Source organism: Anser cygnoides, chromosome 5, assembly GCF_040182565.1.
Source record: "Anser cygnoides isolate HZ-2024a breed goose chromosome 5, Taihu_goose_T2T_genome, whole genome shotgun sequence".
NCBI lineage: Eukaryota > Metazoa > Chordata > Aves > Anseriformes > Anatidae > Anser > Anser cygnoides.
In genome coordinates this window covers 61,848,445-61,870,819 of record NC_089877.1, presented here as the reverse complement: position 1 = coordinate 61,870,819, position 22,375 = coordinate 61,848,445, and the positions used below count along the sequence as shown (strand labels likewise).

The following is a 22,375-nucleotide window of genomic DNA, read 5'->3' as shown; positions in this document are numbered from 1 at the left end:
GCATACTCAGGTCAACCCGCACTGCACAGGTGCAGCTGGCTTCCAGAAAGACCTGCTTCCAAATACCTGAATGCAGCAGGAGATGGTGACCGTAACCTGCAGATGAAGGGCTGCGGTGAATCTTCTCCTCACGTGCATAAAGGGTGTTTGGTTATTCGGACAACCCCAGCCTGCTCTGAACTGCAGTGCCCGTCCACCTCCCGCAGAGGGGGACGGGAACAAAACGGAATGAGTTGGCTCACTCAGCCTCGCACCATCCGCGGGAAGACACAAAGGGCAGTCTTAAGCCACCGGAGGATTTTCCTGCTCTAATGTGATCTTGCCAGGTGACAGCATTACGACCGCTTCGCCCCGGGGAAAAAAAGAAGCAGAGGAAACAACCGGGACCTTGATGCTGTTCTCCAGAGCTGCACTCACCTGAAAACACTTTTAAAAAAAAAAAAACACAACTTTTGTCTACAACTAAACCAAGAGCATCCTCAGTCGTCAACATCCCCCATCTGGGAGCAGCTCTGGCATTAAAGTAAATCTGAACCCAGACAACTTCACCTGCCCCTTACTATTATTTGTATGGCAAATCTGAGACCCCAGCTCAAGCAAGAGACCAAAGGCACCACCTGCACTGATGGATTTCTTCTACTCTCCATTCCTCTACGCAAGATAAATCTGCGGCCTGTGCTTCCCATTCTGTTTGCATCCTTAAGCCAGTAAGCTACAAGGGACGTCTCATTTCCACAAAGCGCAGTGAAACTTCACTACACTCTATAAATATTTTACAACAACAATAATCGAGGGGCGCGTTTGCAAGGAAGTGACTCTAAAAGCTACACCTGCGAAACCGGAGGGCACTGCAGTTAAAGCACACGCTCCCAGCAGTGGTATTTCCAGGTGCCTGCCTTGGAAACCGTGGCCCTCAGATCAGCCACTGCTGAGAACACGCAGGGCTAAGCGAGTCCTCTGGCCCACACGCAGACACCTTTTCCTCTAGCAGACTTCTCCAGGCCCGTGGCTGAGGACGCCTGTCTTCACAGGGATACTCAGAACAGTTGCTCTGAACTCACTTCAAAGCAGATGTGCACAAAGGCGCTGCGCAGACCCTACCTAGAAATGAAGCTGTCCTGATTTCATCAAATTAACCTCCTTTCCAGCACTGAATGTGTGGAAACAAACAGGCTGCACGGGAAAACCCAAGCGAGCAGTCTCTGTGTTGGTTCTGCCTGCACCTGAGAGCTGACAGCACTCAGCGTGGACACTCACCTCTGTAAAGGCACCAGGCCAGTGGCAGCTGGGCAGCTCACTGCGCTCTGAAGTCAGTCCAATGTTCCCTGCAAGCGTAAAGCTTCGTGGTACACAGCTCCAGGTAAACCCATGCCCGAGGGTCCCTCAGGAGAGGTGGCAGCAGGCAGCCCTTGTACTGGATCACCTCAACGGGACACGCAGCTCGGCACGCCACCGACAGCTCAGCTACTTTTTCCACCTGAAAAATGTCTTTTGCTCCTTCTTCCGAAGCTTCTTCAACGCACGTGAAAAACAGCGCTTCTTCAGTGACACTCCAGACGCTCCTCCAGTCTAAACTGCTTTCTCAGAAATATTCTCAAAATGTTTAAGGTTTTCTTCCTATCTAATTCCCCACTTTTTTCTTTTTCCATCACATCCTGCCCCGGGAAAGAAGTAAGAAATGACAGAAAACCAGGAAACTTCACCAGATGTGTTCTTCTCTTCCACCTTCCTGGTACACACTAAGCTCAGTGGTTTCCCACCTACTCTCCATGTTATCAGCCTCACTGAGAACTGACTGTTTCCTCATACGCAGAACCAATCCTCCTCAGGTAGTTTCAAGCGCAAGCCATGGTATGGAAACACCATGAAGAGTTCGCCTTCCTACCATCCATGCTGTCAGCAGTGACGAATTTCCTCTGGCAGGGCGCTGGGAAGCATCCCACTTGCACACGAACTGCGGCCCCTGTAATGCACCGCACAACAGGTTATTTCTGGCGCCGCAAAGAAAAACCCCAACCTGCACTCACACAGCTCCCGGGCTGCAAATTCCACGTGGCAAGCCTGGTCTAAGAAAAAAAAATAAAAATAAAAACTCCTAGGTTTTAGACGTATAAAATGGTCGTAAAACAGCATCTTCTAGTGCAGTTGTTATTTCAAGATGTTGAACATAAATCACTGTGCGAGGCACCGCAATCACTTCTCAGTCTCTGAGCTCTCCGACAGAGAACACGTGTTCCAGCTCTGGTTTTTGCTTATCTTACCCAGGCACGGCAGCACGTGATTTCAGAACTGTCCTCAGCCATCCAGGTGCGTGGAGCCCATCAGCTGTACCGGGCCTGCAGAGTCGTGTCCCTGTCAATCACACAAAAAAAATCAGCCCCCAGTAGGGAGCTGTTTCTCAGCGAGGTGCACAGCACCTCCGACTAAGCCATTAACAATGAAGGTGTGTGCTAGCCCTTATCAAAAACGTCCCCTGGAAGACTTTGTCTCTGCAGGATGAGAGGTAGCCGCGCTGTATCTTGTTTCAGCAGGCAATTGCTCAAGCAATGCTGCCTCGGTGCCATGAACGGCCACTGACCAGTCGTGAATTCAGTCGTAACGCAAGCACAGAGTGCTTGAAACAGGAAAGAACAGAAGAAAACGTGGAGCTGTCGTCAGGTTGGCCTCGTGCTACAGTTTCCTTCTCGTTCTGGATGGAGAGATCACTGCCGGGCTGACGGCTGGTCCAGCAGGGGGTTGGAGTCACATTTACCCGTGAACTGCAGTGACGGTGCTTGCTGCTCCTCTCCCTGTCCAAAAAGGGAAACTGGAAACCGAAGGAGACCCAAAGCAGGCAGAGGAGCTCTTTTTGCGCCGGACAAAACAGGCTGGGCACCTGTGAGACAGCAGAGCTTTGGGACCACCAGAAGCAGCAGGAAACAACACCTTCCACCCTAAAAATGAACCCTGCTCCTTCGCCTTAGCTCCCAAGGGAGCCAGAAGAGGAGCAAAGCAGCTCCCCCTTGCCTCCACAGAAGGGCAGCAGGGACACCTCTCACTGCCTCGCTCTGCTACACCTCACCCAGGCCAGCCCAACCCAAAGCAGGAAAGGGCATGTCTGTTTTATCAGCAGTATTTGCAGGTGAAGTCTAGGAAGAATCAATGTTTTTTAAAGCAATAACAGAAAGGTCTTCCTTGCAGGGCAGGTGTACTGAGAGCCGGTGCCTTGAACACACGTTGCATGCCTCTGAATAAATTCACCGTTGTCACTCAAAGCTCCTAGGACGCTCGCACGTACGGCTCTGCCATCGCCGTGCAAGCAATACCCTGGCTGTCAGCTAGGCACAGCGCTGCTGATCTCATCTTCGTGCTGTGGCCGGCCCAAAGCGTCGGCCACCAGGTAGCCCCTCTGCACCTCACCGCAAGAAAAAAACAACAGCTGACTCTCACAAAGCAGAGCTGGCCCCCTTACCGTTGGCGAATAACTCAACCAGCCAGTTAAGCACTTCACTTCTTGCCCCCCACGCTCTATCTGCACGTTTGCCACAAAGATGCGGTGATTTTTTGGCAGGCGTTCTCATTATTCATTACTGCGATCACCCAGCAGCAGGTCTGTGTGAAAAAACGCCTGCCACCCGTTGTTCAACTACCAGCAGCCACGAATTCATTTTCACGGGTGAATGACCACGCAGGGAGTTGAACAAAACCCCATCAGTTTCCAAACCTGCAGAAGAAATGATTGCAAATGCCCTAAAACACCTAATAACAAAGGTGTTTAAGCAGGAGAAAGACAAAAGCTCGCTCGGAACTATTTGTAATGTTATTTGTACAACATTTAACCAAGACCAGAGCTGTGCTTGTCTGCCTAAGTGGCCAAGCTTGGTGAGCCTGGGAAGACAGAGGGACAAAAAAGCTGACAGAGAGCACACAGAAATGCGCCCAGGTACTGAAATCACCCCTACCCAGCCTCAGCACCAGGCCAGGCTCAGCACAAGAGGTGCTGTGCAGTCACCAGTGGAGGAAGAGATCGCTCCATCAAACGTTGTCTTGTTCTGTGCAATCTCCAGCAAATTAACATCCCTCTCCCCCACTTTTCTGTCTCAACTTCCCCTGCCAAATACGAGTATTTTTTTCTCAAAGCCCTGGCAAACTTATTTATGAGAAATCTTTAAAGCTCGGGAAATAATTCTTATTTAGGTACAGAAGACTGGGAGAGACTTTTTGGCCATTAATCCCAGCCTTCTGCTAATTTCCAGCCTTAATTTATTCGTGGGCTGTCCAGACCCATTTGTACGTGTGCCAACACGCTATTCCAGCTTCAATAACTCTTCTCTCCTACCTTTCCCCGTTCATCTTCCCAAGATGTATTTGCAGCAGCAGCCATGTTCCCGTCTTGGCTCCCCTAAACGAGCCAAGCTCTGCCTGTCCCCTCCTGCAGGCGCGTGTTCCCATGGCCCTGCTCACCTCGTTGTCCTTCCCAGCTCAGATTCAGCCTTCTTGCCCACCGCTGTTCAAAGCTTCCTCTCCTTCCAGCTAAGGAGACCCCTCGTCCTCGAGTCCCTTGAGGGAAGGGGAGTTGCCACGCTCCAGCCGCTAGCGCAAGGCTGCCACGTAGCCCTTTGTGAACAAAAATCCACGCAAAGCCTGGCCCTACTCCAGTACTGGATACATACCTGATCCTGCCAAAGTTAGCGGGCAAAGGAGTATTTACAACGTGATTTCTGCTGAAATAAATTACTTTATAAGTTATTGCTACAGGTGCTGATGCACAGCCATACATATGTATATTTTGCTTGGACAGACAAGTCTGCAAGGAGGAAGCAACTCCACCAGGACTGCATCCCGTCCTCTGACATCCCCTCTGTGCCCCCAGAGCTGGCGGGGGGGAGAAAATAAAAGAAAAGAGTTAAATCTAGAGTTTGCAATCCAGCCCCTTCTGCAGCACACCCTGCCTAAAAGAAGAGCTGGGAATAACTCTCATATGGGAAATCCCTGCCCAGCGTGAAAGGGAAGGGCTCTGAAATAAAGCTTTTTCCAGCTAGGCGTGGGTTTTAAGGACTTGAGATGCAAACATGGGGGCAGCTGCCGCAACTGGTACAAGCTGAAATAGCCCAGAGAGTTCTTTAACTTACACAGAGGCTGATTCAGGCCCCACCGCCTCCCTCCCAGACTCCCCACCAAGCACAGCCCAAAGAAACCAGCCTCATCCACCAAAAACGTCAGAGCTCCTTTCCTCGACTCCTTCTTTCCAGCCTCTCCCGTTGCGGGTGCTGCGCGTGGAGAGGCCGGGGGCTCTGCAGGCTGCTGGAGAACCAGCGGGGCGCCTCCGGGAACGAGCGAGCCTTGGTTCCCCTCGCTGGAAGGGACGAGCCGCCAGGAGGGCACGGTGCTCAGCAAGCAGGGAGAAGATCTCGGTTTGCCATGTGATTCGTACTGCAGCAGAGCTGCTGGCACAGCTGCTCCAACAGTCAGAAGAAAATTCCCTCCCGTGTTCTGGAGGTAGATTTCCCCTCTCCGGCCTTCTGCTCTGTTCGGGGAGCAGGAAAGCAGAGTTGTCAAGCCTGTAACGCCAGCGTTATTAAGCCAAGCAATTAAGCACAGACGTCGCTTTAAACACTGTGTCAAAGCCCAGTGGCTTAGCACAAGTCCACACTTAAGCAGCCGCTTAAGTTCATTGCTGACTTGAGGCTTAACTCGTCAAATTAAACCGCAAAACCTCGCTCGAGCTGCTCCAGTGGAGTAAGAAAACACAAAGCCTATTCTCTACAGCGACTGTGCTTGTGCTAGGGCAGGCTCAGCACTTCTTCCTGGTGCCCAGCACTGCTGAGGACAGAGCTGGGAGGGCACCTGGCCCCACAGGCTCACGCGACGGTGCTGCTGCAGCAGAGGGATCGCCCCCAGAACGCCACCGCATGGGCACAGGACCCCAGCCCTGCTGCCAGCACCTTGCCCCGGTTCGAGGCAGGTCGGAGGAGAGAAGAAAGGGGGCTTGGAGCAGTGTGGGGCACATACAAACCTGGTTGGGACCTAAGTGCCTGCTGGAGGCTGGTGTTGAGGGCCTCCTGGGGTGGGAATCTAACCCTCCAGACCCGAAGGAGAACAGACAGATGGGTGGAAATACGCTTTGTGTATTACGGCAAGCTCTCCAAGCGCAGTAAGATGAGGTGATGGCTCACATGAAGAGCTAGGGGAGCAGGCACAGCCACTGCAGCTTCAGTACCGTTATGCCGTCTGCGTCTGGGCCAGAGATATTGGGTTGCAAAAAAAAAAAAAAAAAACCAGCTCTGCAATGCTAACAGACAGGATAAGACATAAAACTTTGTGGATGATGAAAAGAGCTCCAGCAGAAAAGACCACGCAGGCAGAAACCTCTCGACTTGGAGGTGGACTTGGTGAAGCTGATGAAGATTGGAGAGAAACTTTGGCTGGAGCAGCTTTAATTCAGGGGAAGGCACAGGGAGACTGGAGCCTCTGTTCTACGCCAGCACAGAGCTGACGTTGATGCCCTGGGGAATACGGAGTAATTTTGAGGAAACTCACTGGAAGAGAGACAAGCTGTCACAGGAATTCCTCAAAGTTATTCCATAAACTCTTCTTTCCTACAGGAGCCAGGGACTTCATACACACTCTGTACATTATAAATGTAGGAATTGAGGGACCAAGCCATGCATTCAAAGACAGAAGGTAACTGGGATCAGGAAGGGCCCTTTTCATCTCTGGAACAAGTTGGGGGAAAACAAAAGACAAAACATCACCTCTTGCTCCAACACCTGTGTCTTATTATGTAGGGTATGGGATTTTTGCAATATACGTGGATGCAAATACCAGATCAAAATCCATGCTTCTGTTTAATGAGATGGCTTACAGAGAAATAAAGAAGCTGTTTTCCTTCTCTAACAGCTTTTAAGGATAAATAAAATAACAGAAGTGCCTGACGAAATTAACAAAAGAACCCTCATCACATGCACAAGCCCAAGGCTGAAGTAGGTTAGCGCACACAAATACAGAAGCAAAAGTCTCTAGAAAATACCCCAGTTCTTTGTAAAGACAGCTGTTGAACACTACAGACCTTTGGCACTGGATTTCTGAACCATTTGTGAACAGCCCTTCGCCTTCACGCAGAACCCTAGGCTTGTTCTCCTGTTGAACCATGAAATACACGCCAATCCACTAAACAAGGGATATAAATCACCAGCACAATTCGTTCCTTGTGCTTTTTTTGTGTACGTGACATTTTCCGGGACCCACAGCAGCTGCCCAGCCCCAGCCTTCACCTTTTCTCCCTGTGCCTAGCTGGGCACAGCAAGCTGGGGACAAAAAGAAGACTCAGCGAAGGCGGGGAGCAGCTGCAGGACATCATCATCCAAACAACATCCCCACCTGGTGCCCGGCCCGCTCCCTGATGAGACCTGAGGGGTAGCAGAGAAGTAGACACAGCAAAGCCGTGCTGGGGACAGCAGCTCATCCTCAGCTGCCCTCTTCCCCAGGCACCCTTCAGACGCGGGCAGGAGCAAGGTGACAGTGGCAGAGATTGGTTCCACGTGCTAAAGGTCTGGGCGTGCAGCAGGTCAGCAGCTCTCAAGTACGTGCAGAATGAGCTGTACAGACTGCCCACGTGAGCGCTTACACTTTGACAGAGCTGTAGTTGTACAGAACCAGCTGAGAGAAGAACTGTCCACAGGACTTTGAAGCAACACCCCCTGAAGGCTATACTGCAGCCCAGACACAGGATCAGAGTAAAACCTCCAAGCTAGGACCTACAACAGTGCCTAGGGACTCTCGCTGCTTCAGTGCCAGGAGGCTACAAGGTGCCTGATGCTCTCGATGTCTAAAAGATACCTGCTTTTTCCCAGATAAAGTAGAGCATCTTTGTGAAAATCTTAAGACCTTAGGCCCAACAAAACACAGCCAAGAGAATAAGTTAGTAAGACATTAGACCCAACAAAACACGAGGATAAGTTAGTCATTTGCCAACTGCAAGCAAAAATCCAAATCCAAAAAATTATGATGATGGCTCCAAAACTTATGAGACTGCTTTAAAAAGTGTTCTTGGTTTAGAAGGAACACATAATTTTCATTTACCGTAGGACATTTCACACTTCCAGTTTTTCTCTTTAAGGATGACAACCACAAATTTTGCCTTTTTTTTTTTCTTCTTCAAACAGCAAGACTTGAGACACTAATTCCCCCCCCCAACACACACGCACACACGTGCACCCCTGTCAGCATCCAGTCTTCCACAGTGGTACAAAAGGCTACAAGATCTACAATAAAATCTCAAGAGTCAGCACTTTCATGCGCTTTCCCCTCTCCAGGCATGCTTTATCTAATTTCAAGCAGATGCAATTTGTAGCATCTGCAGAACCTGCTCCTGGACTGAGAAAGCTTGTGTGTGCCTGGGCAGTCCTCCCCCGCTGCCCCCGTGCAGGGCCAGTTACGCTGCCAACACTGAAATCAGGTCTGCATTGGGATCGAGGGTGGGAGCGCTGCTGCAGACTGAAAAATTGCATTCTGCCACCAAAGCAAACTCATGACAAAGTACAAAGCCGGTTCCCTCATCTTTCACGGGTAAATCCCACTGGGGAGCTCCCCTGGAGCTGCTGCAGGACACCGGTCCCACCCGGCTCAGACCTCAGACAGGCACTGGACAGCCCTGCATCCATTCCTGCGGATTGCTCTCAGCTCCTTCCCAACTTCCCTGCCTGCAGCCAGACCGCCTGACCTCGCCGAAGGATCCCACCTCCTGCCGTGCTGTCGGCGCAGCGCCGAACAGCTGAGCAAAACCTCGGGGCTTGAGCGCTTGCTTATTCACCTGGCCCTTACGCGAAGGGATTTCAGTTTATTTTTTGAACACACGGCTTTCTTCCCTCTCTCACGCCAAGCCCCCTGACACGCCTGTCTGAGCTGAGCAGTTTATTTACCGCGTTTGGGCTTCTTGTAGCCGCGCCGGAGAGCGCCGCACTGTTCTGGAAAGCAGCTCGCCGCCTGGATCCCAAGGGGAGCTTAAATACGCAGAGGAAAGTCTGCTCCTCGGTGCTTACCTCACCTGGGTTGTTTTCTTTTTTTTCTTCCCCCCCTTTCCTTTATTTCCTCTCCCTCCCTTACCTGCGTTTCCCTTTTTGTTTTCCAGTTTTTTTAAGCTAGGGCACCTTGCAGCTTTTGCAAACTGCCAAGTAACTATCAGACAATAAAACCCTAACGCATCCATTTCCTCGGTGGTAAAAATGAATCATTTCTTTCATTAGCCTAACTTTCACCGCTAAACAGCCCTACAGAGCCCTGGGACATCCACAACCTCACAGAAACCCACGGAGGCTCTCCCAGCCGCTAGAACCCCGCTGTTCCTAATTAAAAACTTCAAAAGCGAAAATAGTGGATCTCTGCAAGGACCGGCCGCTTTAATCTCAGCGGCTCCTCTTAAGAAGAAATAAAAACACAAAAACCCACAAAACACCAAAACCATAAGCCATAAACGTTTCGCATTAAGATGGCATGAAGACAAATCTCTCAATAAGTCCCCACCTTTCTGGAAAAATCCGATTAGTTTGGGGATTTGGGGGGAGGAAGGTGAATATTCTGTGAGTTTTTAGGCTAAAAGGGTTTGGGAGGGACCCCACAGGCACTGAAACTTTGCCGTGCCCTCAGCGAGCCAAACCCTGCTGCTGGGGTTTGCCGGGCTGCTGGGTGTGGGGGGGTGGATATAAAAAAAATAAAAAATAAAAAAATAAAAAAATAGGGAAACTACAGAGAACAGGAGAACCCCACACCCCTCCCGAGCGCTGGCTGCAGGATGGCGCCGCGGGCAGCGAAGTTGTGAGGCGAAACCCCGCGTCGTCCCCCCCCGGACACACACACACGGCCCCGGAGGGGCTCCCCCAGCTCCTGGGGAGCCACCCGGGGGGCTGAGGGGGCGAACCCCGGTATCTGGTTCCCCACCAGCCCCGGGAGGAGCCGGCCGCAGAGCCCCCGGCTCGGCCGCCTCCCCTCAGGGGCCAGCGGGGAGGGGGAGGGAGGGAGCCGCCAGGCGCCCCCGCTCCGGGGGACATTTTGTGGGGACACACGGGGGGCTCTGCCGCTCCCCCCTGCACACACACACACACACGCACAGGGGAGAGGCGGGGAGGGCCAGCCTTACTTTTCTGGCTGGAGTAGCCCGGGTAATATCCATAGTAGCCCGTGATCCGTAAGATCCTGTCCTCGATGGTGGCCACGCCGTTGGGTGCTGCCTTCCCATCCATAGAGGGAGGGAGCCGCGGCGGGGCGGCCGGGCGGGACGGCGAGAGGAGCCGAGCCGAGCCGGGCGCTGAGGAGGAGGAGAGAGAAAGACGAGGAGGAGGAGGAAGAGGAGGAGGAGGAGGAAGAGGAGGAAGGCGGCGCGGGCACGGCCGCCGCAGCTTGTGGCGGTGCCGCCTGGCGCAGGACGGGCTCCGCAGCGCCCGGCCCGGCCTCTCCCCGCCCGCCCTGTTCCGCCCAGCCCCGCCGGGGGGCCGGGGGAGGCCGTTCCGCCGGGGTTTTTAACGGCACGGGCATAAAAAGTGCCGGGGGTCCCCGAGGGATGCAGCTGAGGGGGGACGGGGTGTGAGGGGCGGCACGCTGAGGCGGGGGGGGTCGGCACGGTGTGGGGGGGGGCAGGCTCTGTTTTGTGTAACACCCTGGTGTTTGGTGTGTGACGCCCTGGTGTCACCCTGTTCCTGTCACGACCCCCAAATCCTCCCCGAGCTGGGGACGGTGGTCCCAGCAGGGCGACTTTTGCCACAGGGTTTGGGATGGAGAGCTTGAGGCTGGTCCCTCTTGGTGCCTCAGAGCAGAGCTGGCCACCACAGCCTGCACCGCAGAGCCTGAAAGGACCTGGAACAGAAAACACCTGCAAACCTCAGGGAGCACGGCCACCCAAGGGACACCGCTGTGTGCAGAGTTGAGGGGGTTACTCCATCTTCCAGGGTGGTCCCATGCAGTGGTAGCTCCAGCCTTAATGTCCTTGAGAAAGACGACCTGAAATGGTAGCTGCAGACCACGAACCCATGGGTCCCCAGCTGCGGGGAGAAGAACCCTGTCCGCAGGCTGGTCTCAACCTTTCCTCCTGCCCACAGGCATTCAGCATGGGGCGGTCTCCATCAGGTGCTGGGCTGTTGTGGTACACAACAACATGAGCTACACACGGCAGGCAGGAGCGCAAAGCATCGTGCACGTATTCCTAGCACAACACCGTATCGTCAGCTCTGCCTCCCCAGGGGCTGCACGCAGATGTCAGGAAAGGGATAGAGGCCAAATTTGACCTCAAAGGACTGTGAGGGGCGGGAAGTTTTCGCCACCACGTGTTGTCTGTGTCCTTCCAGAGAAGCCTGTGACTGTTTTTGTGTGTCACTCGGAGGCACATCACCTCAGAAACAGCAGCTGTGCTGTGCCGTGCTCCAGGAAGGTTCAGAGGAGGAGAGTGGGTATCTGCCCTCTGTCCGTGAAGAGCAGGAAGCCACTGAAGCTGGTTGTACACCTGCTCTAACTAAGGTCTATCCATAAGATATCCTCTAAATCTTTTCCTGCATTTGAAAAAAAAAGAGATGAGAAGTTCATCATTTGATTTTGTGACTCATTCCAAAGGTTAATTCTTTCGTTGGTAAAAATTGGGCGCTGAATTACTTGACTTTTCCTGATACTGGTCCTTGTTATGCTGTTCTCTGCTAGACTGAAAAGACCATTAGTAGCCAGCCTTTTTTCTCCCAAGATGTTTTTATATCTAGTAATCAGCCCTCTTTTTTTTTTTTTTCCATCCCTTCAATTGTTTTTTGGCTTTTATACTTTCCCAGCTCCTTTTCTGTCCATTTCCATTAACTGGTGTACGGGGAACCTCGTCAAGCCATTTCACATCCATTGCTTCTTCCCCTCTTTACATTAATTCTTCTCCCTTCCATGCTTGGCTAAATAAGCTGGTAGCATGAAACAGCCTTTCATGAGCACAAACAAATAAGAGATGCATTAAAAATAGCCGTCGCTGTGCCTTTGCATGGGGAGTCATTAGCTGGTTAGTGTTCATACAGTGCTTTGAAGATCAACATTTTCATGTGTATGAATGAAGATATAATAAAGGCACTTAAGGTATTAAATAGTCTTTTGATCTTGATTTCTTGTCTCCTGCTGAGCTGCTAGGTAATACTAAGGGCATTTACAAATCAGTGAAAATCAAATACCTATAACTCAGGACTTCAAGACATAGCTCGTTTCACAGCTTCTTCGTTCCCTTTTAGGCTAGTTATATGAAACAAGATTAATGACTTTTAGTGCTTTTCAGTTTATGGATTTGTTTTTCTTATTTGTCCGACAGAAGCACAGACTCCTGCATGGCAAATTTACACCTACTGAAAACAGACATTTTTGTTTTACTTCTGATCTCTAGATTGTTTTATGTAGCTTGCACCTCTCCAGGATTTCACAGGCCACAGGACAGAAATGGCTGAGAGCCAGACCGTGTGTATTAGTTGGCTTTGAGAGGTGCTGGGTCAGACGGAGCTGGTAAGGCTCTAACCCCTTCTGCAAAATTAGAATTCTCTGTCCTAGTTAAGGAAGCACAGTTCATGCAAAAATCACTTGCATGGTGTGGTGTGTGGAGTCTCTGAATAAACCACAAACTCCCCCTTCCCTATTTCACCTCCAGTGGGAGTTGGTGTTGTGAGAACATTACCAGCATTGATCTCAGCTTCAAAGTCAGATTTGGGGACTTAAAATTGTTAGTTTGCTGAGAAGGAAAAAAAATGACTGGTTCATTCGAAGGTTAAACTAATGTGCCCAGAAACAACTCTAAGCTTCAAATTCTTTCCAAATGCCTTAGTTCTGGCTTAATTTTTCATCTCCTCTCTTCCTTTTATCCTGAGTCTTTCAAGGACATGCTGTGCATGTTTAAGCATCACTAGATGATAATATAAGCAAAGCTATTCTTGAAATTGCTCCTGACTGTGGTTGCCTTCCAACACCACTCTATGCAATAGATGCACAGTGGTACCCTCTGTCTCTTTGAAAGCTTATAATGAGTTGCAGCTTTGTATTGTTTCTGAATTCCTACTATGCTGATGATTTTTCTTTTAAGAAAAAATAAAGCAGATTGCTTTTTCTGCAATTAGGCATTTTTTCAAGTTACAGTTAAAGGAGTGAAGAGGAAGCCCAGCTGAGTAAGATGTATGAACTACCATTTATTACCAAGAAAAAAAAAAAAGAAAAAAAAAAAAAAGAAAAAAAAAAGCACTTAAATGATTAGGGACACATGGGAACTTACTTGTTTCATCTTCTCAAGTTAACAGGCCCATCAGAGTTTCTAGATGCAGAAATATGCTGAAGTGATTTTGCAGAGAGATTAGTACTTTTACCACTCTGTGCCTAAAATCCAAAAAAGAACTTTAAAAGCAGCAATTTTACTTGCGGCTTTTTGTTGTGCAGGTTGAATTTCCCCCACTCTGTACAAATAGAAATCCTTCTCTAGAGAAAGAAAAAGGCTTACACCATTAATGGCCACAGAATTCGGCCGTGTTTTTTCAAAGAAGCACAAAACAAACAATCAAACAAACAAAACCCCACCATATTTAACTCCAGGCCATATGTTTGCAAAAATAACATCTCAAGTGAGAGAACAATGTAGATGTCTCCTGATCATCTTGCTGAGTCTGCAGACAGACAGTCCCAGTGTCTTTTTTTTTTTGCTGCTCACAGCTTTCCCAGACAGCCTCAAATAGAAAGGAACAAGGTTCTGGGCATATTTCACAGCTGTCTTTCAAATCCCTTGAGATGGTGCTGGAACTGTGAAGACTCATGAAATAGTGAGTATCCTCACATGAGTAGAGCCTGAAGAAGCAGACCTTGCCTCATCTGCCTGGTTTTCGACCACATCAGGTCTGCTGCTTTCTCCACGAGACAAGAACCATTATTTCTTCCTTTTTAGATTCTTATGTTGCAAGATACCCTAAAGACCCAACGGCGATCAAAGCGTAGTAGGTCCCCCTGCTGGACACAGCCCGATGGTTTTAGGGAAAGACAAGGGACAACAGAGGCAGCAAAAATGCTTGGAGTTGGAGAGATCTGCCTAAAGGAGATCAACAACAGGCTTTGGGGATTGCCACCCAGTTTTCCTGTTTCCCAAGCCACATCCTTCACTTCTTCCTTCACTTCATGCCCTCCCACTTCTTCCTTCTCCACGCACCTCCCCAGCCCACCTGAAGCAAGAGAAAGGGGTGATCTCCATCAGTGAGCTACAAAAACCACAGGCAGCTTTGGTCTGTCAGTGCCTGTTACTTTCCGAGTGCAGCTCACCTATGAACTGGTGAACATCTGAAAAAAAATAAAAAAATTGCAACACAGTGAGGAATGTTTAAAGCAAGATGACTCTTTTAAATGAAAAATTAATTACAAGTTGACCATTCCAAATTAATTGTTTTCATTCCAATATCCTGTTGGCTTTTTTAACAAGAACGTGTCCATTTGGCTTGGACTGCAGCTTAACACAAATCTTTAAAAATTCGTGGCAAATACAACTTCTGTCATTACAATAAAATTACTTTGCGAGTTATGGGCCCAGCGCTCCTCTCCGACAGGTCCATGAGGTTGTGCTGGTGTAAAGCTAGCATAAATGGGAAGAAGCTGGCCCCACAGATAGGGAACAGAAGGTCTGTAGCGTTAGTCTGTCCTCTAATTGTCTTAAGTGGTGGCCACGAAAGTCACTGGAGCATATCCAGTTCTTCCTCGCTCAGCCTCACACCCACGAGGGATGAGGAATGGACTAGTCTCGGTGTTGACATCAAGGTCAGAAAGGACTCATTGACAATATGAAACCATTTAGTGTAAATATGCCTGAAGCTGGCAGCTCGGTTTTAAGAGCTTTTCCCCTCTGTTTGCAAGCTGGGGAGCTTCCAGCTTGGAACAAAATTTGTAGGCCAGTTCCAAAATATTTCAGAGCATCACCAAATATTAAAAGGTTTTGATCTGGCCATGAGCTAGGCAGTTTTTTTAATGCCAGTTGATTTCATTGAAGGGAAGCAGAACAAGAAACAATTAATTCTTGGTGAAACTAAGACGCAAAGATGGTATTAAGGATGGAGAAGAAAGCTGCCAGCAAAATAACAAAAGGAAAACTGTAGAACAAGAATGAGAAATGGGAGTGAGTAACAAAGACAAGAACTGAACGAAACAGAAAATTTGAATAAAGAGGAGGCCAGTGAGTGAGATGTGTCTGTGGAGACACTGTAATAGTGATAATGTGTGCTAGAAAACAGCAGTGCCTTCTTGATCCCGATCTTGGCTGTGGCTTCCACTCCTGGAAAGGGACCAGCTCTGATTCAGTTGGGGCACTAAGAGACAGAGGTAGGTAGCACGTGCTCCCAAGATATACAAAAACGCAAACTCCCAGCTCTGTACAGTTATTATAACCAGAGCTAGCAAGGAAAGAGCTTTCACAGCAGTCATTACTTTTGTTTGCAAATATCGAAGGGAGGTAGTTACTCCTCTGAGCCCATGCTCTCAATCATTTCCTGGAAACATTTATTTAGCGGGAACACTGTCAATATATTGATGTTTGTTTCAAAGAGAGGGGAAACAGGGAAGACCTCTCAGAATCGCAGACTGGTTGAGGTTGGAAGGGACCTGTGGAGGCGTCTGGTCCAACCCCCTGCTCCAGCAGGGCCACCCGGAACAGGGTGCCGAACACCACATCCAGGCTGTTTGGAGCTCTCCATGGAGGAGACTCCACAGCCTCTGGGCAGAAATGCTTCCTGACGGTTAGACAGAATCTCCTGTGCTCCACTTTGTGCCCGTTGTCTGTTATCTTGGCGCTGAACAGAGCCTGGCTCCTCTTTGCACCCTCCCATCAGGTGTTTATGGACATTGACGGGATCCCCCCAAGCCTCCTCCTCTCCATGCTGAGCAGCCCCAGCTCCCTCAGCCTCTCCTCACAGCAGAGCAGCTCCAGGCCTTATGTTGGACTCTCTCCAGTATGCCCAGGGTCTCTCTTGTACTGGGGGGCCCAGAACTGGACCCAGCACTCCAGGTGCGGCCTCACCAGTGCTGACCAGAGGGGAAGGATCACCTCTCCTGACCTGCTGGAGATACTTCGCTAAATGCAGCCAAGAATACCATCGGCCTTCTTAGTGGCAAGGCCATGTTGCTGACTCACGTTCCATTTGGTCTCCACCAGGACTCCCAGGTCCCCTTCTGCGGAGCTGCTTCCCACCTTTGTGGCCCCCAGCACTTTGGGGAAGGGGGGAGGCTGTCCAGATTGCAACTGGTTGTTGCAGGTATTTGCTCCCTAAGGACCACCCAAGTCACCCCTGCTCGTTCTCAATGATAAAAAAAGAATATCTGTTACAAAACTCCATACAAATGCAAATAGCACGTGGGTGCTGTGTTCTACATCATGGACCACGGGTCAAGATGCCAAGAAAGGGCTCATTTTTGCAAAATACTACTTTTTACCTTCCTTCTTTGATAGCTAAGCTCATTACAGTACATTACAGCTCGTTTACAGCAGCTGATGGACTGGTTTGCTCTGCGTTTTCAAATCCCACTGCTTCTGCAAGGTCTGAGAATGATCAGTGTCTCTTACGAATGGCCACAACCAGGTTCTTCTGCTGTTCTCAAGAGAGCTGTGAAGGTTTAGACCCACAGAAGATCCTTGTTGGGGGCAGTGAGAAGCAAGGCAGAGAAAGAACAGCTAGACATTCAGGTTCCAGGCTGACTGCAGTGGTAGGACTGGGAAAGGAAATGGCTATTTGTAAAGACAACAAGTTTGGTATTTAATGGGTTATTTTGGAGGGTTTTTCTTTCCCTTTCCCTTCCCCCCCCCCCCTTTTTTTTAAATAACTCTATGCTGCTATTTCCAAGGAACCACTTTCCTGCTAATGCTTGTCCTTCCCACTCAAACCAGGATTAGATTTCTGAACAATCTGCAGTGTTTGGGAGGCATGGTGGAATTTGATTTCTACGGTGTGACTCAGAAATCAGCTGTGATGAGACCCACACTGATTTAAAGAACATCTGGTAAGATTTTGGGTACTTCTCCCCGTCCCTGGAATTAGGGCTGGTGCCATCGGGAAGCAAGCACGCTGAGGCACTGACCTGGAAGAGGATGGCTGGCAGTTAGCACAACACTGAGCTTACGATTCAGTGTCAGAAATTTCCTCCGTCCTGCAGTCTTCTATGCCAATTTTTTCAATTGCTTTTGACATCAGCAGGAAGCACAGCAAGACCCACAACAAGCAACAGTCCGTGTAACTCACAAAAGAAATCTGCAACCCTGGGCTGTCTTACAAAACAGCTTTCTTGTGGATGATAAAGTCCTGGCTCTTTTAGTACATCTGCACCTATGAAGTTTCCCAGATGGTGTTTTGAGGAGATAAGAGAGTTCACAAAAAGTGACATGCAAAAACCTAAAAATCTCTACTACCTCCTGGTGGCAGAGACTTGCTCTCTGTATGCATAGAAAAGATGCTGACGGAACGAGGCTTATTCATGTGGCATTGCTGTACAGATTTTGGTGGCTTCAGATCAGCTCCATAACCCCTAAAAGTTCCCCAGGGATATATAATGTATTACCTGAGCAGCAGCTGTCGAGTCTGTCCTCAGCTCCTCCTTCCCACCCTTCTCCCTGCCTATGTCAAGCCAATTCTGTTAGGCTGCTCCCCGCTCTGGCCAGCCAAGCCAAAACGAAAGATCTTGTCCTCTGCCTCCCTCCTTCTGACATATCTTGTCCTGCTGGAGAAGGTGAGCTCGCCCCAGGCTCACCCCTAAACGCAAGGAATTTAAAATAAGCAATGCGACAACCCCAGCAGCGAGATGAGTCGTGTCCCTTTGGGCTTCCCAGCTCCCACGGGAGGATAGATAGAGCCTCAGCTCCTGTTGGTGTCCTCACTGATTCTATACCTGGTGCCTAAAGAGACGTGTCGCCTTGCTGATCATCTCCTGAGGACTGAGCAGCTGGGTGACACATCTCAGTGCACCCCGGGACTCTGCAGAGCTAGCTCCTGGAGAAGAGCTTGCAGCTGCTCCCCAAGGACCCTTTGTGACCGGTTTCCCATCACACACGTGGCACTTTCACTCCAGGAGGCAAAAGCTCATTCTTAATGTGAATCAGGGCTCAGTTCGGTGATCTGAACATCATCGTCTGGTGTTGTCAGAGAACACGGAGCTGCAGAGAGCTGGCAGGTAGGACAGGGGACCTAAGGATACGGTACGTTTCTGTGCTGGCAGCAGGCAACCACGCAGTGTATCGTAGCACATCCCAAATATCTCTAAAGGTTTCTATGAAGCCCTCAGTGTCATCGCTACATAACTGGTCCCTGTGCAAATTGATTTGGAAAAAAGAAAGTCATCCTGATGCCTCTAAAGGCAGAGACTCTTCGTCCTGAGTCACGTACGCTTCCAGGAGCCAGAAGAGCAGGCTCTTGCATCGTCCTAAGCTTGGCAGATTTGCTGACTGCATGCCTTGAATTGTCCGAATTGCACCTGGGAGGTTACAGAGCAGCATAACTCAACAGAGGCCAACAGCAAGCACTCAGGTTGGCTAAGTGTGCGTGCACATCTCCCTTGAAAATATGCCATCCAGTTAGAAACATAATTATGTGAAGAGAGCAAGCTGCCCCAGACCTGGGACTGCACCTCAGCTGTTTTCTGCTTTCCCTGCTAGCCGCAGGATGCCGGGTACATCAGTCTGGAGAGGTACAGATGCAAGCTGAACCTTTTTGCTTTTGGGAATTAGGTTCTCAGGGTGTAAACCGTGTGTGAAGGTGCATTGATTTTATCTTTTCTTTCCATCCTTCCATCTGTTTACCATGCTGGGCTAAGTCAAGCAGATTGCAGCCCTCCCTGCCCAGCGTCAGCACCCTGACCTTGTCACATCACCAAGCGGAGCTGACGTCCCTGACCCCTCTCTGGGGCGACCTCACAGCCCTGTCCCTGCAGAAACACTGCATCACACCCAAAGAGCCTGCAAAGTGTGTGAGCACCTTGACAGCCTCCCTGCCCAGGTCCCCTCACATAATGCAGCCCTGTCACCAGAGTATTCAGTCGTATTTCTATCATTTACCCCAAATCTAGGATTGCTCATGAGAGGAGATAAAAACCTGGAAGGGTCTGACCCTTCCCCAAACCATTCTGAGTCTTTTCCACAATATTTTCTGCAATGCATATTTTGAGACTTCACATTTCCCACCTTGGCAGCTAATTCATAGCTGTGGGAGCAAGCCTGCATCAACTAACACTTTCTGTAAATGATCGGAGGGCAGAGTATGGTTTTTAACATTTGAGGAAACTCCTCGGATTAGATGCATTTGTAAGAAAGAAATCTGGTGTCCCGCTCCCTCTGCTGGTGCAATTTTTCAGCCATTACTTTGTACCAAAGATGAAGCTGTCCCAGTGCTGTTTTCCGACACCTACCACGGCTCTGCCTTTTTGAAAATCTATCACCGTGTCCAAGGAGAAAGCTTGAGAGAGATGGCAGATCTCTTCTGCAACCAGTTTTCTCATTAAATCCAGCTTGTCCCAGGTGGCACCGCATGTTTTATGGCTGCCTCTGAACTTTCTGCTTGAGCTCTGCTATTGGGAGATTTATTTCTGCATCTGTAGAGACACCTCATGCTACCCAAACTTTTCTGCTATTATTTTTTTTCTGCTTCCATGACCATTTCAAAATTCACATTTCTTCCTTCAGGATCACCCGTCTGCTTGTTTCATTTTAGTGCTTCAGCTGTTAGAGGTAAGATCCCAGAGTACATGTGTCATTCTCCTCTTCTCAATGACATCGCATCAAAGAGCTTTCCAGACTGCTGGGCAATCCTTTCATTCTGACATCCTTATTATAATGAAGCCTCCTAGCCTATGCTGGTCAAACAACACATACCTGTATAACATGCAGTAGAAAATGAGACAGGCTGCCTGGTACCAATAAGCACAGGCAGGGATATCCCTTCCAGAGCCCTCAATATATTCTGCCTGGAGCCAACGCTGATGAATTCAGGACTGACCTGATCCAGGCGTGCCCCTCCAGAGCCAGAGGCTGTCCCCGGGGTTCCCAGGTCCTTAAGCCCTTGAAAGCTGCATTTGAAACAGCATCTCAGGAGGTCGTTGCATCCAGTTTTTCTCCCAGCTGTAGGATCAGCTCTATCTGTAACCACCCTGTACCTAAAACGATGCCCACCCCACAACAGAGAGCCCATCCAGCCCCAGAGCACCAGAGAAATGGTCCTAGATGCTGTGATGTTAAAAAAAAAAAACATTTTCTTACTACCTCTTTATCACAATACCCAATTCCAGTTCTAGTTAGTTCAGTTTTATTACGCAAGATATGATAAAATGTGATCCCAGAGGGTCAGAAGGAAAATGGTGATCGGGTTCTTCCTTTAACAACTCCCCTATAATGCACTGCAGTCATTTAAACGTGGTCTTTGATGTCTACATGATCAGAGTGTGGCTCATATATCTAACAGGGTTGTCAAATATCAGCACAGACCAACATATTCTGCAGCCAGAACAAGCTATCATATTGAAATACTGACCGGGAAAACATCAGAAATATTTGCTATTCATCACATAAATTATTAAACCTTCCATCAGGAACAGAGCCAGCTGTTACTGTCTTCAGATAAATAAATTATTTTTAAATTGTAGCATTTTCTTCTGTTTTCCAAAGTACTGCAACTTGCCATGAATGTTTTCAGTGGCTGGTGGCGATCAATTTTCTACTTAAAATAATAAACCCTTGCATCATATCAAATGCTGTTGGTAGCATCAGCGTTTAAAGACAAAAAATGGTACTTGGTGTGGCACAGACCTCCTCGAGAAAGTGTCACAGACCACTGGCCCCAGAGAAGGGCTTTTGTTGTACGATAGCCCACTGGTATTTGACAAAAGTCACACTGCAGGGCAGGAAACCTTCTCCTGTCTCAGCCAGAGCTGTGCTGGGTTTCTGCTGAAAGTGTAACTTGGAACTGACATATTTGTTAGCATAACGTCTAGGAAAAATAAGCTTGCTAATCCCAGGGCTGTGATTATTTCAGCATTGAAAGTTAGAGCAGTAACAAGTAGTTCCTGGCATTCTACATGAAGGATAAGGCCTTCCAGTTATTTTCCTTTGTTTGTAATAAGCTGCCTCCCTGCTAGCTATTTCACTGTGGTATAAATCAAATGTTTCCATTTGAAGGTGATGCCATGTGTCTCACCTTTCTGTTGTTACCTCTCAATTTATTACATTGAGAACCCGTCCATTACTGCTAAGGTCACAAAGTCGAGCACTAAAAAGTTCAGAAATACCAGGCATCAGGGCTGTGCTGGATGTGTTTTAACCACCTGTTAAAACCGTGCCCCACACCCAACCCAGCTGTTACAAAATGGCTCAGACAAATCCCCGGTGCAGGTGCTCCACTTCCGAAAGCTGTATTATTTATGCCTAGTTCAGAGCATGGCTCTTCCTCCTACACCCTTTCCATATGGCTTGACGTGGACTCAGAGCCATGCCACTCTTGTTCCTACCACACATCTCTAGGACTTGGTAAGCAGCACAACCTCAAGGCCAGCCTGTACCTATCCCCCTGGCTCCATACTCCGTGACACAACAGCACTCAATTTTTCCTGCAGGTCTCTTACCTCCCAGAGGTGCTGACAAGACCCCAAGTCACTATTTTTCCACACATGGCCTGTGTGAGAGCTGAGACCTTATTTTCCACAGAGCACCAAACCTCTGCGCTGAGCAGAAAGTGAATAATTCCCCGTGGGACTTTTCTAGGACACTGATCACAGGAGAAAATGGGAGCTTTGCAAAGTGCAAAAGTCACTTTTTTGACTTGATCTTCACAACACACTGCTAACGTCAAAAAGCATCGCTGCCCTCCTTTCAGAGGCAGGGAAGAAGGTGCAGAGACAAAAGCCCCAGTTGTTGAAGGAATTTGCCCAAGTTCTGTTTTTGTTTGTTTGTTTTGTTTTGTTTTCAGATATTGAACCTTGTTTCAGTAGTTTAAATGTTCAAAGCACAGCTCCTGGTGGCTTTGGATATAGCTTGAAGAGCTCAGTATGGTCACAGATCAGGCCCAGAGGTTCTCTGAGTAGCCTTTACAAGTTAAATCCTTGATAATCACTAACTACTTGGGAATAACACAGGTAACATGGATAACCCTTCTTTACTCTGAGGGCAGTAAGGCCCTGGTGCAGGCCGCCCCGAGGAGCTGTGGCTGCCCCATCCCTGGCAGTGCCCAAGGCCAGGCTGGATGGGGCTGGGGGCAGCCTGGGCTGGGGGCAGGGGTCCCTGCCACCCCAAATCAGCCTGTGATAAAGGATTTCTCCACCATTCCTCTCCCTGCTTTGGTTGCCTTGCCATGGCACTGCTGGCAATGAAATGAAGTAATAAGTAAATGAAGTAAGTAATGACTGACGCTGG

At 49.2% G+C, this 22,375-nt stretch overlaps 1 protein-coding gene across 3 annotated transcripts in view; it reads right to left on the bottom strand.

The window, feature by feature from the left end:
- Window positions 1-10,468, bottom strand: part of SLC35F4 (solute carrier family 35 member F4) — a 108,946-nt gene extending 98,478 nt beyond the window's left edge. The window contains exon 1 of one of the 3 annotated variants that reach the window (XM_048066141.2): window positions 10,115-10,468. In XM_048066141.2, coding sequence (XP_047922098.1) covers window positions 10,115-10,217 — 103 coding nt within the window. In that variant the 5' untranslated portion in view covers window positions 10,218-10,468. The remainder of the gene's footprint in view (window positions 1-10,114) is intronic. The other 2 variants (XM_048066140.2, XM_066998511.1) reach the window with 2 other exon arrangements.
- Between the last annotated feature and the right edge of the window lie 11,907 nt (window positions 10,469-22,375).